Source organism: Gossypium arboreum, chromosome 13 (assembly GCF_025698485.1).
Source record: "Gossypium arboreum isolate Shixiya-1 chromosome 13, ASM2569848v2, whole genome shotgun sequence".
NCBI lineage: Eukaryota > Viridiplantae > Streptophyta > Magnoliopsida > Malvales > Malvaceae > Gossypium > Gossypium arboreum.
The window spans coordinates 105,270,129-105,287,758 of record NC_069082.1 but is presented as its reverse complement, the minus strand read 5'-3'; the positions used below and the strand labels follow the sequence as shown (position 1 = coordinate 105,287,758).

At 34.2% G+C, this 17,630-nt stretch overlaps 1 protein-coding gene and 1 non-coding gene across 2 annotated transcripts; both read left to right on the top strand.

Moving 5' to 3' along the window:
• Positions 1 to 829: 829 nt before the first annotated feature.
• On the top strand, positions 830 to 935 carry LOC128287135 (small nucleolar RNA R71). Its single transcript, XR_008277832.1, has one exon. It is a non-coding gene; the product is annotated as a small nucleolar RNA R71 (small nucleolar RNA).
• Positions 936 to 7,886: 6,951 nt separating this feature from the next.
• Positions 7,887 to 14,697, top strand: LOC108464111 (putative pentatricopeptide repeat-containing protein At1g68930). Its single transcript, XM_017764209.2, is given in 5 exon segments — positions 7,887 to 8,038; positions 8,242 to 8,367; positions 9,284 to 9,339; positions 10,281 to 10,580; positions 11,308 to 14,697. Coding segments are annotated over 5 exon segments (3,630 nt in total). The 5' UTR covers positions 7,887 to 7,971; the 3' UTR covers positions 14,389 to 14,697.
• The last annotated feature ends 2,933 nt before the right edge of the window (positions 14,698 to 17,630 follow it).

Below are 17,630 nucleotides of genomic sequence, written 5' to 3'. Positions count from 1 at the left end.
ACTGTAGTCTACCTCACCTTTGCTTTAACTTACCACGATTCTTTGTCTTGGTTCTAGTTCAGGTTCCACTAACCCTTCCTTGTCTTGGATGGTAATTGCATTGAGCTGTTCCCTTGGGTTAGATTCAGTGTTACTCGGCAAGCTATCTTGTGGTCGTTCAGATATTAATTTGGCGAGCTATCCTATCTGAGTTTCGAGCCCTTGGATTGACGCTTGTTGATTCTTAAGTGCTGTCTTGGTATTCTGAAAATGAGTTTCTGACACTGAGATGAATATTGTTAGCATCTTCTCAAGGTTTGGCTTTTTCTCTTGTTGGTAGGGTGATTGTTAGAAGCCTGGAGGTGGTGGTCTCTAATTCCCTTGGCCTCCCCATGAGAAATTTGGGTGGTTCCTCCAACCTGCATTGTAAGTGTTACTATAAGGATTATTTTGAGATTGAGGATTATTACCCATGTAATTTAACTGCTCGTTCTCCATGTTGTAGCCATAGGGTGGGTATTCTGAATTGCTTGATACACCTCCACTTGCTTTGTACTGCATTACTGAGTGAACCTGTGAAGAACCAAGAAAACCATCAATTTTTCTATTCAAAAGTTCTACCTGATTAGAGAGCATGGTGACCGAATCGACGTTAAAAACACTGGCTATTTTCGTTGGCTTTGTCCTCGTGACCTGCCACTGATAATTATTCAATTACATCTCTTCTATAAATTCATAAGCATCCTCAGGTGTCTTATTATTGATAGTTCCACCAGCAGCTGCGTCAATCATCTGTCTAGTCGAAAGATTCAAGCTATTGTGAAATGTTTGAACCTGTAGCCAGAGTGGTAACCCATGGTGAGGGCATCTTCTCAAAAGGTCCTTGTTCTCTCCCATGCATCGCAGAGTGTTTCTAAATCCATCTACACAAAAGAAGAGATATCATTACGTAATTTAGCCGTTTTAGCTGGCAAAAAATATTTTAATAAAAACTTTTCGGCCATTTGTTCCAAAATAGTGATTGACCCTCGTGGTAACGAGTTCAACCACTGCTTAACTTTGTTCCTCAATGAAAAGGGAAATAAACGAAGATGAATGGCATCATCAGAAACGCCATTGATTTTAAATGTATCGCAAAACTCCAGAAAATTTGCCAAGTAAGCATTGGGATCCTCGTCCTGCAAATCATCAAACAGAACAAATTATTGTATCATTTGAATTGTGTTAGGTTTCAGTTCAAAATTATTTGCAGCAACAACAACACTAACTATGCTGGATTCAGTTCCTGATAAAGAAGGTTTAACATAATCACACATAGTACGCGGAGCAGGATTCTGATTAGCAGCAATCATAGGAGGTAGCGGATTTTTCTGGTTTTCAGCCATCTCATCGGTTATGGTGTGAGTATCGTCCTCTTGCTCTTCCTATGTGTATCTTAAGCTTTGCCTTATTTCTCTTCTGTTTCTGCAAATTGTGCAATAGATCTTACTATCGAAAAGTAATGGTCCTGATGGGTTTCTTCTGGTCATAAACTAGAAAAACCCGTCAGAAGAAAATAAAAGTTAGAAAAGTGAAATTAAACTAAAAATAGATTGCACTAAAAGTAAATATGGCTAAAGTAATAAAAATCGAATGTTCCTAATATCTTAGTTCCCCGGTAACGACGCCAAAAACTTGATACATGATATTCGTGAAAGGTTTTCAAAATTTATAATTAATAGCTCTTGAAACTAACTATTATCACGATGAAGGCAAGTGTACCTATCGAACAGTAGTATAGTTTTAGCAAGACCGGATTGTCGAACCTAAAGGAACCAAGAGTGCTAATAATTACTTTCTTTTTATTATCTAGCCTAAAATTAAAGGAATTTGTTTATCTAAACTAATTAATTAAACTAAGTGTGCACAGAGAGAAAATTGGGGAAAAGCTTTTAGGGAAACTCGATTGATTAAGACAATACCCAAGGAAAAATCCACCTAGACTTCACTTGTTATTTGACTCTGAATCAGACGATTTATTCATTTGACTTGATTCGTAGAAATCCCTATGTTATATTATTATCTCTCTCGAGACTAATAACGTCTAACCCTAGGTTAATTAATTGAAATCTCTTTCTAATTAACACCCTAGTATTGCATTAACTCGATCTATGGACTCCCTTATTAGGTTTCACCCTAATCCAACAAAATCTTGTTACCCTATCTCTAGGCGTGCAATCAACTCCGCTTAATTACGACAAATTTACTCTTAGACAAGGACTTTTGCTCCTCTGAATAAACGCATTAACTTGAATCAATATCCTGGAATACTAAAACAAGAATTAAAAACACATAATTAAGAACAAGTCAAATATTTATCATACAATTCAGATAATAATAACAAGATCCGTCTTAGGTTTCATTCCCCTTAGGTATTTAGGGGGTTTAGTTTATAATTATGAAAAAAAAAACATCTCAAAAGAGTAAAGATAGCAAAACATAAAGAAAACCCAAAACTCCTGAAGGAAATTAAAGGGAGATCTTCAGTCTTGATGATGAATCCAGCTTCTGAGATGGACCAATTGGCTTTCCTTGAGTAATTCCTTACCTCCTACTCTGCGTCCCCCTTTCTAGTACGATTGCTTCAGACCGTGGTTAAAGCTGTTAAATAGGCACGGGCGTGTGGTCTACCCATGTAAGTCGTGCTTCGATTCTGCCAAATGGACACGGCCGTGTGGACTACCCGTGTAAGGAAGTCCAAGCCGTGTTGATTTCTCATGTTGGTTCATTTTCTCCTTTTCGGCCCGTTTCTTGCTCTTTTTATTCTCTTATACTCACCTAAGTATAAAACATGAAATTAAAGGATTAGGAGCATCGAATTCACCAAATCTAAGGAGAAATCATACATAAATGTGCTAAGCATGAGATAAAAATATGTATAAATTGTAACACCCCTTACCCGTGTTCGACGCCGGAACAGGGTACGAGGCATTACTGGACTTAATCACTAATCATCGTATAAAAACTGATTCATAATTTCACTCTAATTTAAAACTTTTTCAAACACATTCAAGCTGTCCCTTAAAAAGAGCTTACAAGGCCCATATCATGCTTTAATTCAACCACACACATAGGCAAGCATGCACCTTCATAAATTGCATTATTTAATTAATAACATAATCAAGACTTCTATATTAAATGACTTTATACAATAAAGACCTTCAAATAACATAGGTCAGTATTTTAAGCCAATTCCTAGCAACTTAATAACAATTAAACGAGTCTCCATACATTCCAAAGACTTAAATACTTTAAAACCTTTATATATTGATCAATAGTTTGATAGTGTGATTTCCAGCGACTTCAACTCAGGCTAACATCTGCTACACTATAGGAAAAAGGAAAGGAAGGGAGTAAGCATTATAGCTTAGTAAGTAAGTATGTAAATATTAATAAACAATACATTATCATACTTTAAACAAATTCACAATATGTTCCCGGAATATTACCATCACAAACACACATACCTTCACTATTACAATCATAAACAGTTTCAAAATAAGCTGTCTAGCATGGTACCAGCAACTAAATTATTTATTTCTGGAGCTACAGAACTCCAAATTACAAACTGTTAATTTTCCTTGAAACTAGATTCACATATATTATTACCATAAAATTTTCAGAATTTTTTGTCTATCCAATTAGTACAGTTTATTCATTGAAGTTACCCCTGTTTCACTGCTCAACTGTTCTGATCACTCTTCACTACGAATCAATTTTCTCCTTGTACAGAATTCAAAGGATGTTCTCATTTATTTCATATGAAACTAGACTAATTAAGGATTTCAAGCATATAAATTATATCCACTAATTATTTTTTTACAGTTTTTAATGATTTTTCCAAGTCAAAACAGGGGATCACGTAGTCATTTTGAACCAGTCTCTCAAAAACTCAAATATCTCATAATATAGAATTCCTTTGCTTGCTCTGTTTTTGTTATATAAAAATAGACTCATTAATCTCTAATTTTATATCTCATTCAATCTCTGATTCAATTTCTACTATTTTTGGTAAATTTTTAGATTCACGTCATTGCAACTATCTATAACAGTTTTATTGTCAATTTTAATCTTTCACACTTCAATTGTATTCATCACTTTCCCATAACAATCTTTCCAATTTCCAATCACATATCGAGCATATTGCTCATAAGTTACACACTATACTTACACTTATCATCACAAAGTCATACACAATTTCATTTAATCAATTTCCCAGTTGAACGCTTCGGAATAATAACAGCTATGCGATGGTATCGCACACAGCCCACCTTTAAAATCGAAGCTCTCTTGTACACATAGTGGCCTTCACTTAGCACCACTCATGTGACCTAGCTCGATTGTACACATAATTTTGGCTCTCTTGTACACATGGTGAATACTTAATACCACCCATGTGACCTAGCCAGTTTATCTCGTAGCTCTCTTGTCTACATGGTGTCCTTCACCTGGAACCACGCATGCGACCTAGCTACATCATAATGTCTCGTAGCTCTCTTGTACACATGATGTGCACTCAGCACCATACATGTGACCTAGCTACATACCATCTGTATCATCTAATCTTTCCGAAGGTTCAACCGGGATTTCTCTCTCTTTCTAATACTTGATTCCATACTTCCAATAGTCAATTATGATTCAAAAATCAGCTACAATACATAAAATATGCTGAAATACAAAAACATAATAAAGATAATGTATTATTTACATACAAACTTACATACTTTCTCATTTCCATGTCGAATTAATATTGAACATTTAAATCATCATAATTATACTTACTTTCAACACCTCGGCAATCATAGTAAATATATCAATTTTACATTGAAACATGCATGAATTAATGCTTATTATACATATGAACTTACCTCGATACTAAAACGGCCATTTTACCAACTTTCTCGATTTTCGATTTTTCTCCCATTCTAGATTCAAATCTCATTTTTCAGGATCTAAAACATCATATTTTACTTATTTAATTAATTTACTATTCAAAACAGTCCTTAACTCAAACTTTGGAAAAATTACAATTTTGCCCCTAAACTTTTTGCATATTTACACTTTTGCCCCTAGGCTCGGGAATTAAACTTCGTCCTTATTCTTATGTTTTATGACATGCTGATCATTTTTTCCTTCTATGACAACATCAAATTCTCACTCTAACACATAGTTATGAACAATAACAACTTTTACCAATTAAGCCGTTTTATTCATTTTTGCTTAAAACCGCTTAGCAAAAGTTATTTAACATAATTTAAGCCTTCATATTCTACCATAAAACATCAAAATAAACACATTTCACCTATGGGTATTTTTCCAAATATGAACCCTAGCTTAAATTATTGCTAGAATAAGCTTAATCAAGTTACTGGGATTCCAAAATCGTAAAGAACTTGAAAAACGGGGCTAGAACGGACTTACTATTGAGCTTGGAAAGCTTGAAAACCCTAGCCATGGCTTCCCTGATGCTAATTTCGGCCTCCATGAAAAAGATGAGTCAATTTTGGCTTTATTTTCCAATTTTATTTCTTTTAATTACCAAATGACTAAAATGCCCTTAAGGCCTTTCTTTAAAATTTTGTCCTATTCATGCCCATTTTTGTCCAAACAAAATATAATGGTCTAATTGCTATTTAAGGTCCTCCTCTTTAAACCCCCATTGATATTTTGCAACTTTTGCAATTTAGTCCTAAAAGTCCAATTAAGCACTTTATCCGTAAAATTACTTAACGATATTTTTACACAATATTTTAATCAATAAATAAACCTTAAAAATTAATTGGAATAAATTTTTTGACTTCGAATTCGTGGTTCTAAAACCATCGTACCATTTAGGCCCTAAATCGGGCTATTACAGCAACTTCTGCAAATAAGCCCTAATAGGCAAATTAAACATGCAATCTATAAAATTTCTTATCAATACTCTAACACATGCATCTAATCACTCGGTAAATCATAAAAATTAATCGAAATAAACTTTTCTATTTCCGATTTGTGGTTTCGCAACCACTATTCTATTTAGGCCCTATTTCGAGATGTTACATAAATTATGGTTTATCATCTTTCAATGTCTTATGAACCAAACACACCTTTTTCAAATTCCTTAACCAAATTTCATTATCTTTTCATCAAGCTCAAACCAACACAAAGATGTACGACATTTACAATCTATATAAAGCTAATAAGAAGCCATGTAAATTCTCGACCTGAAATTATCGTTACACACAAAGTCCATAAATGAGAAATACTTTTCCTAACTATCCTTGAAATTCGTAAAGTAGGCATGCAACATGTCCTTCAACACTTGAATAACTCTCTCGCATCGATGATCCAATTGAGGATAAAAAATAGTAGTGAAACTCAATCGTGTCCTAAATGTTTCATGCAGCTTCTTTCAGAATCATGAAGTAAAGTGAGGATCTCGATAAAAAATCATCAAAACTGGCATACTATGCAATGTAACAATCTCAGCAACATATAACTCCATAAGCATCTCCAAAGAGAAATTCGTACGAGCTAACAAGAAATGAGTATATTTCATCAAACGATCCACGATTATCCATATAACATCTCTCTTTATCGGAGAAAGTGACAATTTAACAACAACATCTATAGTAACATGCTCCCACTTCCATTTAAGAATATAAATAAACTAAGTAGACTAGAAAAAACCTGATGTTCTGCTTTGGCATGTTAACAAATCAAACATTTGACAATGAACTCAATAACATCCTTCTTCATACTAGGTTGCCAATACAAACTCCTCAAATCTTGTTACCACCTAGATGTAGCGGAAAGAAACCACTATGAGCTTCACGGAGAATCATATGCTTCAACTCCTCATCTTTCAGACACAAATCCTACCATGGAAATGCAAACATTTATCAATATCAATATCAATATCAATATCAATATCAATATCACTTGGACCATCTTGCTCAATCTGTTTTCTTTTTGCTAACTGTTAGAGTTGAGTGATTCGAATCTCGTCACTTGTTAAAGAAAAAATAAATAGACAAAATAAGGGGATCTGTAGGGGCGAAGGATCGAAGGTTGAATCATGCCGCACAAATTGAATTCTTATAGGACTATAATTATTCTATTAGACATTAATTATAACAAGGTTGTTTAACCTTTAAAATAGGAGTAGTCGAACTTCTCTTGTATTATTGGTTTTTCAACATTAGTGAATTTCTCATTCTCTGCCCATGGTTTTTCCCGATAAGCAATAAAAATGATCGCAAAGCAATAAGAAAGAAAAATAAGAACACACAGATTTTACATGGATAACCCAATTCTTATCGTTTTTAAGTATAACACTAACATTTTTTCATTAATCAATTGCTTATTCCGAAACATCTCAATCCAAGTCAGCTTCACTTAAAGTTCAACTAAAATACTATCATTTCTACCCAACTCCAAACATGAAAACACAACACTCAAATCAATCAAATACTTCCCACTAAAAGCATTAACAACATTGTTAGCTTTCTCTTGATTAAAATCAATCACACAATCATAGTCCTTAATTAGTACAATCCAACATCATTGTCTCAAGTTCAAATGATGTGTGAAAAAGGTTTATGTGACAAATAATGACAAATACTTATTAAAATGTTTATATTTATATATCAATTAAATGATGTTTTGGTTAAAATGCTAAAATTGATGGTTAGATGTTTATAATTTTTTAGTTCAAATGTCTTATATGTAAATTTTTATTGACCTATAAAATAAATTTTAATAATTTTCAATTGAATTGAAATGGAATTGATGCGTGGCACATCTTAATCAAAAGTTTATTATTGGAGAGACATAGGATTTGATCGTACAAAGATTTATTATGAAATTATCATTATGGCACAAGGGTATTTTAGTCATTATGAAAGTTTTAAAATTTCTATTGGCATGTGTAGAACAGAAAGAAAGAAGGGAAAAAAAATCTGAAGAGAAATGGGAAGCGATAGGAAGGAAATGAGAAGCAAGAAACGATCAAAATTTTCTTCTTCTGGTTCTGAAGGTCGACTTCAATTTTCTATTTCTCAACAATAATTCATTTTTTTCTATTTTTGATTTTAAAAAATTGGACAAAAACGTTAGAACCCTAATTAGAACTGCTTAGAGTTTCAAGTAAGATTGATTCAAAATTAAATTAGCTTGATGAAATTTTTTGTTTTTTAAACTTTTTGGTCTGGTTATACTTGGTTTGCTGTAAAAATACAGATGAAGGAAGGGATAAAAGGCAAAGGAGAGGCGAAGAAGAGGAAGAGGAGAGGAAAAGCAGGAAGAAGAATGATAAGAAAGAAAAAAGGAAAGATCAGAAATCTCACAAGCACTCTTCTCATAAAGGTTTTAATTTTAAGTTTATAAGTTCAATATTATTTCTCCTTTCTATTTTGTTTTTAATTTATTGAATCTTTGTTGGGCATTGTGTTTAGGAGTCAAAAGTTGGAAGAATTGGGTTATATTCATTTGTTAACTTAAAATTTTACAATTTTAAGAACAGTGAAGGCATACTTAGGAGGGGGAAGTTGAAGGGACAATATGTATTCAATTGTGAATGGAGATGTTTATATGGCTGCTTTAATTAGCTCTAGCAGCTGTTTTTACTTGATATGTCGTTTGGTTCAATTTTATGCCTTTATGATCGTAGGATTTATGGGGACTATTTGTAATGAGAGTGGTAGTTATCCTATGGCATTTGTAAAATTTCTAATCCGATTGAAATAGTGATACACTGGCAAGTACACGCTACGGTCAGTCGCCAATATCGCTTCTTAAAACTTCATTCTGGAAGTTGTTGATGTAATAACTATATTAGCCCTTTAGATGGCTTAGGTTGATCTTCTCACCTGCATCATGTTTACATGCTTTTTGGTCTTTGCTCATGCTAAAAGTTGAATAACATATGATTAGTGAACTAGATGTTAACCTTTTGTTAGATTAATGACTTGAAGTGTAAGTTGACTATGAGAGACCACCATTGTAATATTATTCCAGTGACTGAATTTGAAGGAGAGTTTTACTTGAATAAATATTATAGTTGCATATTAAGTTATAAAATTCTGATAAATTTATTGTCTGAGAATTGTATTGAATATCCAACTACATCTCTTTATTAACATCTAAAGGCTGATATGTTCTGTTTGTTGAATTTCTTAATGTCAATTCTTTGGGATCATACTAAAAACTGCAATTTCAGCATTGCTTGTGTTCTGCATTTTGCAAATTAGCTATGACAAGTTGATTTATTTGCTTGACTCAGAGAAAAAGTTGAAGGAAAAGCACAAAAGTAAACATCATAAAGGTGACCGCCACTCGGTGAGTCCTCTTGTTCTGCTTTGTAGAAGTCAACCTTGACATTTATAAGATTGTAAGTCATAGTTTCCTTTAACTGTTGCACCAAAGAATTAAGTTACTTCTTAAGGGACATGATGTGAAATTGGAAGCAGAATGCAATCTGTATAATTTGGCCATATTGGTGTAATAGTTCATAGTTAATTTTTTTTTTTTTTTTTGGGGGGGGTGGGGAGGCCTTCTTGTGTTCGGTTTTTCGAAACAAGGGCTATAATTCTCTGTTAAAGCATTGAGAACTCTGATGAACCGCTCTTGAGGAATACTAAAAACACAGTTTCTAGGAACTGTAAGTAGAAGGAATTCAGGTTGGGCTGCTATATGACTTAAGGATACTTCAAAATCAGCTCAGAGACTAGATGTCTTATTACTACTGTTTTGTCATGTATGTTTTAAGTTCATACCTTCCCCAGTAAATAGAAAAGCATATTTTCCTAAGGAAGGCAGAGGTGAATTGCAGTCCTGTCTACAGTATTTTATTTATTGAGATAGCTCTATAATGCAGTCTGTATTTTGCTTTGTTATGTTTCATTTAACACACTTTGCATCTACATTACATTGGTCTTAAGTGTTTATATGGTTTAACTTGTTGTACAAGAATGCTATAATTATCCAACACATACCTTTAATAATTCACAAAAAGCAATAAATTATCAACTTGTGGTTAAGATTTTCATCTAACTTTTCCACTCTTATATATTGGATGCATGGGGAAAGGCTATTAAATATGAAACCATACAGTGTTAAGTTCAACTTTCCGAAATCTTAGAATGACAACTGGACACACTTTTGCTTATATATCATTTTCCTGCCTATGAAGTTGGTGGTAGTTGTGTGGGAATAACATTTAAAATGAGGTTTTCCATGAAATTTATAATTTTCTGATGTTCTTTTCTCTATTCCTGCAGAAACATGGGTTCCAAGAGCTATCCAATGATGACTATTTTTCAAAGAATAATGAATTTGCTACATGGCTGAAAGAAGAGAAACGTGTGTTTTTCTCTGATCTTTCATCCGAGTCTGCTCGGGAATTATTTGCAGACTTTGTTAAAGACTGGAATAACCAGAAACTCGGATCTCAATACTATGAAGGCATTGCAAGTGGGCCACGGACTGCACATAACTGGAAAATCAAACAGTAGGAAGGGAGAGAGAACCTTCAGCAGCTTGATCCCTACTTTCTTTTTTCTTGTTTGCACTCCTTTTATATGTACTGATTCGCAGTATTAGTATGGATAGATGTTGTAACTTGCAGTGTGCATTTGCAGCAATAGAAATATATTTGTTGTTTTGCTCATAGTTCTTCCATGGAAACTGAGTATGGCAAAGAAATTATTTTAACCCACATTGCTTAGCTCTTTATCAATCTTCGGGCTTTGCTCTAAAATATACTTGGGCGATGTTCAAATTGACTTGCTGCAATTTCAAACCCAGTTAGTCAAATGTAACTTGATTTATCATAGTTCTTCCATGGATAGATGTTGTAACTTGCAGTGTACATTTGCAGCAATAGAAATATATTTGTTGTTTTGCTCATAGTTCTTCCATGGAAACTGAGTATGGCAAAGAAAATATGGCAAAGAAATTATTTTAACCCCCATTGCTTAGCTCTTTTATCAATCTTCGGGCTTTGCTCTAAAATATACTTGGGCAATGTTCAAATTGACTTGCTCTAATTTCAAATCCAGTTCTTGGATTGGACTGAGCTCAACTTCAATGAAATTAAATCAATTGACATTCCTAAATTCTTACTATAATAATCTTCCCATTTAATCAAATGTATTAATAAACTGAAGTTCAAAGCCTCTAGCCTCCAAGTCCAAGCCAGCGAATTTGACCTTTGTTTCTCCGCTTTTGTTCATTAACGAACGCCAATAACCAGAGCTGGCTATTTACTGCAGAAACCTTCTCAAATCCAAACTCCCATTGCTCCACACTGCTTTACATAACCTTCCTTCCCGAACCCTGAACCAATTTCATTCCATCTCCTCTATTCGATGCCCAGAAAAAGAAGACGACGACGAAAAACCCGGAAACTATTCCACCGTTTCCCTCTCAAACCACCCTAACCCCGATATCTCTTGTTTCTACCGAAAGGGTTTCTCTCAAATCCCCCATGAAACCACTGGCAAAGCCTTACATGCACTTTGCATCAAGGGCTTAATCCCTTTAAGCTTATTTCTGACAAATACTTTGATTTACATGTACTCAAGGTTTGCTCTTGTTGATTGCGCTCGTTACCTGTTCGATAGTTTGTCTGTTAGAAATGCTGCTTCTTGGAACACTATGATGTCGGGGCTTGTTCGCGTTGGTTTATATGGGGACGTGATGCTTTTGTTTCGTGAAACGCAGAATTTTAGTGTTAGGCCTTCTGGGTTTCTTGTTTCAAGCTTGATAGCTGCTTGTGATAGGTCGGGTTGTATGTTCGGTGAAGGAATTCAAGTTCATGGTTTTGCTATTAAAGTTGGTTTGTTATATGATGTGTTTGTGGGAAGCTGTTTATTGCATTTTTATGGAGCTTACAAGAGAGTTTTTGATGCTCAAAGGATCTTTGAGGAGATGCCTGAGAGGAATGTAGTTTCTTGGACTTCATTAATGTTTGGATATTTAGATAATGGAGATTTCGAGAATGTTATGTATTTATATCAGGAAATGAGGAAAGAGGAGATTAGTTGTAATGAGAACACATTTGCGACTGTGATAGCTGCTTGTTCTTCGCTTGAAGATGAATTATTGGGTCTTAAAGTTCTTGCTCATGCTGTAAAATCTGGTTTTGAAACTAAAGTATCTGTTGCTAACTCTCTTATAAATATGCTTGGTAGTTTAGGGAGTCTAAAAGAGGCCTATTATGTTTTTAGTCACATGGATGAACGTGACACAATCTCTTGGAACTCAATAATTTCTGCACATGTTCAGAATGGACTTTTTGGAGAATCAATGAGGTTCTTTCATTTGATGCGTCATGTTCATAAGAAAATAAATTCTACTACTCTTGCAACTCTGCTTTCGATCTGCAGCTCTGTGGATAATTTAAAATGGGGAAAAGGAATTCACAATCTAGTCATTAAGTTGGGACTGGATTCAAATGTTTGTACATGCAATTCGCTTTTAGGTATGTATTCTGAGGGTGGAAGGTTGGATGATGCAGAATTTGTCTTTAAAGAAATGCCAGAGAGGGATTTAATTTCTTGGAATTCCATGATGACCTGCTATGTTAGAGGTGGGAGGAGCCTGGATGTCTTAAAATTATTGAACGAAATGCTTCAAATGAAAAAAGCAATTAACTATGTGACTTTTATGAGTGCATTGGCAGCTTGCTCAAACTCTGAGTTTATTGCTGAAGGAAAGATTGTGCATGCTCTTGTAATTCTTTCAGGTCTGCATGAGAACTTGGCTGTTGGAAATGCATCTGTTACAATGTATGCAAAGTCTGGTACGATGGTTGAAGCAAAAAAGGTTTTCCAGATGATGCCAAAGCGAAATCAAGTAACTTGGAATGCTCTCATTGGTGGCCTTGCAGAGAATGAAGAACCTGATGAAGCAGTAAAAGCCTTTCAGTTGATGAGAGAAGAAGGTATAAAAGCAGACTACATTACATTGTCAAATGTTCTGGGTGCTTGCTTGACCCCTGATGACTTATTGAAACATGGGTTGCCCATTCATGCACATATTGTCTTAATAGGATTTGAATCAAATAGTTATGTGCAGAATTCTCTTATCACAATGTATGCCAAGTGTGGTGATCTCCAATCAAGCGAATGCATCTTTGATGGATTGCTCAATAAGAACACAATCTCATGGAATGCAATTATTGCTGCAAATGCTCATCATGGTCTTGAGGAAGAGGTCTTAAAATGTATTGTAAAGATGAAAAATGCTGGTATAGATTTAGATCAATTTAGCTTCTCTGAAGGTCTTGCTGCTGCAGCTAAGTTGGCTGTTTTGGAGGAAGGCCAACAACTCCACTGTTTGGCAGTCAAACATGGACTTGACTTGGATCCTTTTGTTACGAATGCTGCAATGGATATGTATGGAAAATGTGCAGAAATGGATGACATGTTAAGAATACTTCCCCAACCACTCAATAGATCACGATTATCATGGAACATACTGATATCAGCTTTTGCCAGACATGGCTATTTCCAGAAGGCGAGAGAAACTTTCAATGAAATGCTAGAAATGGGGCTGAAGCCTGACCATGTTACCTTTGTCTCTCTTCTTTCTGCTTGCAGTCACGGGGGCCTGGTGGATGAAGGTCTTGCATATTATGCTGCAATGAGCAAAGAGTTTAATGTCCCACCAGGAATAAAGCATTGTGTATGTATAATTGATCTTCTTGGACGATCAGGAAGGCTTATTGAGGCTGAAACTTTTATCAACGAAATGCCTGTCCCACCTGATGCCCTTGTCTGGCGGACCTTGTTGGCTTCATGTAAAAGCCATGGCAATTTGGAACTTGGGAAGAAAGCTGCAGAGCATCTTTTTAAATTAGATCCATCAGATGATTCAGCTTATGTTCTATATTCTAATATTTGTGCAACTACTGGAAAATGGGATGCCGCAGAGGATGTAAGGAGACAAATGGGGTCATATAACATAAAGAAGAAACCTGCGTGCAGTTGGGTGAAGTTGAGGGACCAGGTGGTTTTGTTTGGAATGGGGGACCAAACGCATCCTCAGACCAGTGAAATATATGCAAAGTTGGGAGAGCTTAGAAAGTTGATTAAAGAAGCAGGTTATGTTACTGACACTAGCTTTGCTTTGCAAGATACGGATGAAGAACAAAAGGAGCATAATCTTTGGAACCACAGTGAGAGACTTGCCCTTGCATTTGGATTAATTAATACTCCAAATGGTTCAACTATTAAAGTTTTCAAGAACCTTCGTGTTTGTGGTGATTGTCATTCTGTTTACAAGTTTGTCAGTGGAATAATAATGAGAAAAATTATTTTAAGGGATCCTTACCGGTTCCACCATTTTAGTGGTGGCCAATGTTCTTGTTGTGACTACTGGTGAAAATAGATATTTGTGAGCGGAAGCAGGATCTTACGACAGGAATAGCAAGTAAGGTGCTGTTGGTGTATAGGATATAGGTATAGGTCTGTCATTGATTTTGGAGAACCGAAAGCGTAACAACCTAATCTATCCAACTTGAAGGTACTGATAAAATCTCAATTATTCGGTGCAATGAGATCTTGATGTGAAGCTTCTTCATGCTTTCTTGTTTAATGAGTTTCTATTTCTTGATGTTGATATTTTTTTGTTACTTGGTTGAAAGGATATTATTAATAAAAGAACAATAAATTTTCAATATTGAATTGTAAACTTCTGTTGGTCATTTTATGAGATTCAAGTGATTGTGGTTTCCTAATATATCATGTAGTTTTTAAGTACATTGGCTTTTTGTAAAGGTGGGATTTTGAAGCCAAAGAAAAGAGAGGTTGATGGTTAGGGTGTTAAGCTACTCTTTGTATGCATGATCACTATCTCACCCTACATGATTTAGATCATCATGTACATAAATGATATATGTATCTGCACTTGTAGGTAAGTCCATGCACACACTCTCACATTTAGTAGGTACGGTCAGAAGAGAACTGGTCTACGAAGGTGTTTATGTAATTCATTTGGTTCATTACTCTGTTTAAAGTTGGGGAAACATGCGTGTTGGAAGGAAGACACCAGTTGAGAGAGCATCGTAGAATTATTGAAATTAAAGGAGAAGTACATTGTCCATAAATTTTACCCCACAAAAAACAAGAAAAGATCGTGACTTAAATATTAAGTGTGTCATGGGAGATCAGTATAGGAGTTTGCTACAAATGATTGAGGGATTAGAATACCTGCAATCCCGTGGGTGAAATTATTACAAATTGAATTATGATGAATTCATTTTGGCCATTATTGGATTAATTATTTGAGAATTGTAGTCAATCCAACTATGCATTTGAAAAGCATGTCGTCCTCAAAATATTTTTTCTCTGCAGGTTATATATATGTGTATATATAAAAATTAGAATAGCTAGTAGGCTGAAAGTAATAAATTATTTTTTGGATCTTATGCGGCACTGACTGCAATTTTCAAATTCAAAGGTGGGGAGGGGGAAGCATCTGCCTGGTAGTTATTTCCTTTTTAGTATTTATAGAAGATTCTATTCAGTTTAGATAGTTATACACACATATACTACAATAAGTTCCCTGACAAATTTGTTTCATTGAATCTTGGCTTCCGAAAATGTTGATGTATTAATTTAACTATACTAAGTATTAATTGGTATTGGTGATTTTGGGGTTTGAGTGCACTCAGATTCTTTCTCTATTTGAAAAATGGAGAATATATGATTATTTCAAGTTATCAGTTGAGATTATGAATTGATCAGTTGAAACTAAAATATAAATATGCTATTTATCAATTTTAAATATTTGTTGGTTTTAGGAATTCAAATGTAAGTCTATAGTGAGACACTCACAGTAGCACTTTCTCTTCCATATGAAGGATTATTATGTTGATTTATTCCTGTCAATTGTATAGTTAAATGTTTATGATATAATTATTTTGTGGAAACTGTTATGATTATCCAACCTGGCTTTGCATTGCATTTGGTCCATGACTCAGTATATTCTGTTTGTTGAATGCCTTATTTACTTTTTCATGCACCAATATTTGGAGATATGCATTGAATATTTGGTAAACTTCAGCAATGTTCTTTTCTAAATGCTTGAGAATTGCAGTTGGTCTGAATTGCTTCTCTCCTACGTTTTGCAAAATTGATATATCACATTGATGCCCTTTGGTTGACTCAGATAAGAAGTCAAATCAGAAGCACAAAAGGCAAACATCAGAAAGGTGACCATCTTGGTGAGTACAGCATTACAGAATTAAACCTTTGTGTATATCAAATTTTAGTTCTAATTTATTTTTTTAGTAAAGTAAGGATTCTGATGGACATCTGGACTTAGGATCATATTTCATTCTTGAGAATCTGAATAACACAAATATTATGAATACTCAAATGCGAAGTATGGCTGTAGGGGTAGATTCCATAATATGCTTGACCATTTTGCATGCACCAGTGGTAGAGGCTCTACCAACAGACTACTCAGTCATTGCACCTGTGAATCATTTGCTTGCCTACTTGTTTTTTATTTTTTGCATGAAAGTGAAGCTTGATGTTTTTTTTAGAACTGAAAAGAAAAAAAAGAAGCTTGATGTTTTTTATTTCATTTCCTTAAAAACATGTATTCTAAGACCTGGCTGACAGATTTCTTCGGGTCCAAACAAGAATTATTCTAGACTTCGTTGAATTCTTTTATTATTTTGAAAAATGAATTAATGCGAAAATCGTTTCACTGCAAATAAAATACTAACAAATAATTTTAATTATTTTTACCTCTTATATATATATATATATATATAAAATATACATTAAACAGTGAGATTTGATATATTTTGTAGAAATCTAAATAAATCTTCGGTTTGAGCCAACAAGCTTTAAGTTGAAGTAATAACAATAATACCAACTAAGCTACCAGTTAACTATTATTAATTCAAATTGTAATTTTCTCATATATTTCCTAAACTATTCATAAACCTCCCAAACTAATTAAATTGAAGGATATAATGCCTTTTAAATGTGTTCAAACTTTACTACCTTCAAGTTGTAATAGCAATGGCACCAACCTCCTTGGGCTAAGAATTGACCAGCCACGCTATCATGATTTAAATTTAGAGCACCATATTTAAGAACGTTATAAGCTTAAAGTATTCAATTATTAATTTCATTCCACCAGCTATCTCTCTGCTTCTTTCTTTTTTCCTTCTTATTGCCCTCTCTTCACCATTGTATCATCGTTCTGAATCTTGTGCTCTTGTTCGTCTACCTACTTCTCCCAACCAATCATAAACAACCATATATATATTTTTTATCAGCTCTCTCAAGGTTCCAGTAATCTTTTTCTCCAGCTTTAAATGTTAGAATCTTTTGCTCATAGCAGAAACTTTATTTGGTTTACTTGATGTTGATTTTTTAACTGATTTTAATTCCTTGTCTTCAGAATTTTTTGGTAACTGTAAAATTTTCTGCTTTAGGAGAAACAGAGGACTTTTAGATTTTTATCATTTGTATTCTTTTAGAAACATGAACGTAATGAGAAAAAAGAATTAGAAGGCTTGAGGGATCGATATGCTTAGGGTTCTGGTGGACTTTGTTTTCTATGGTAGGTTTTTAGGTGAATTTAGTGTCTTTTAGAAATCAAAA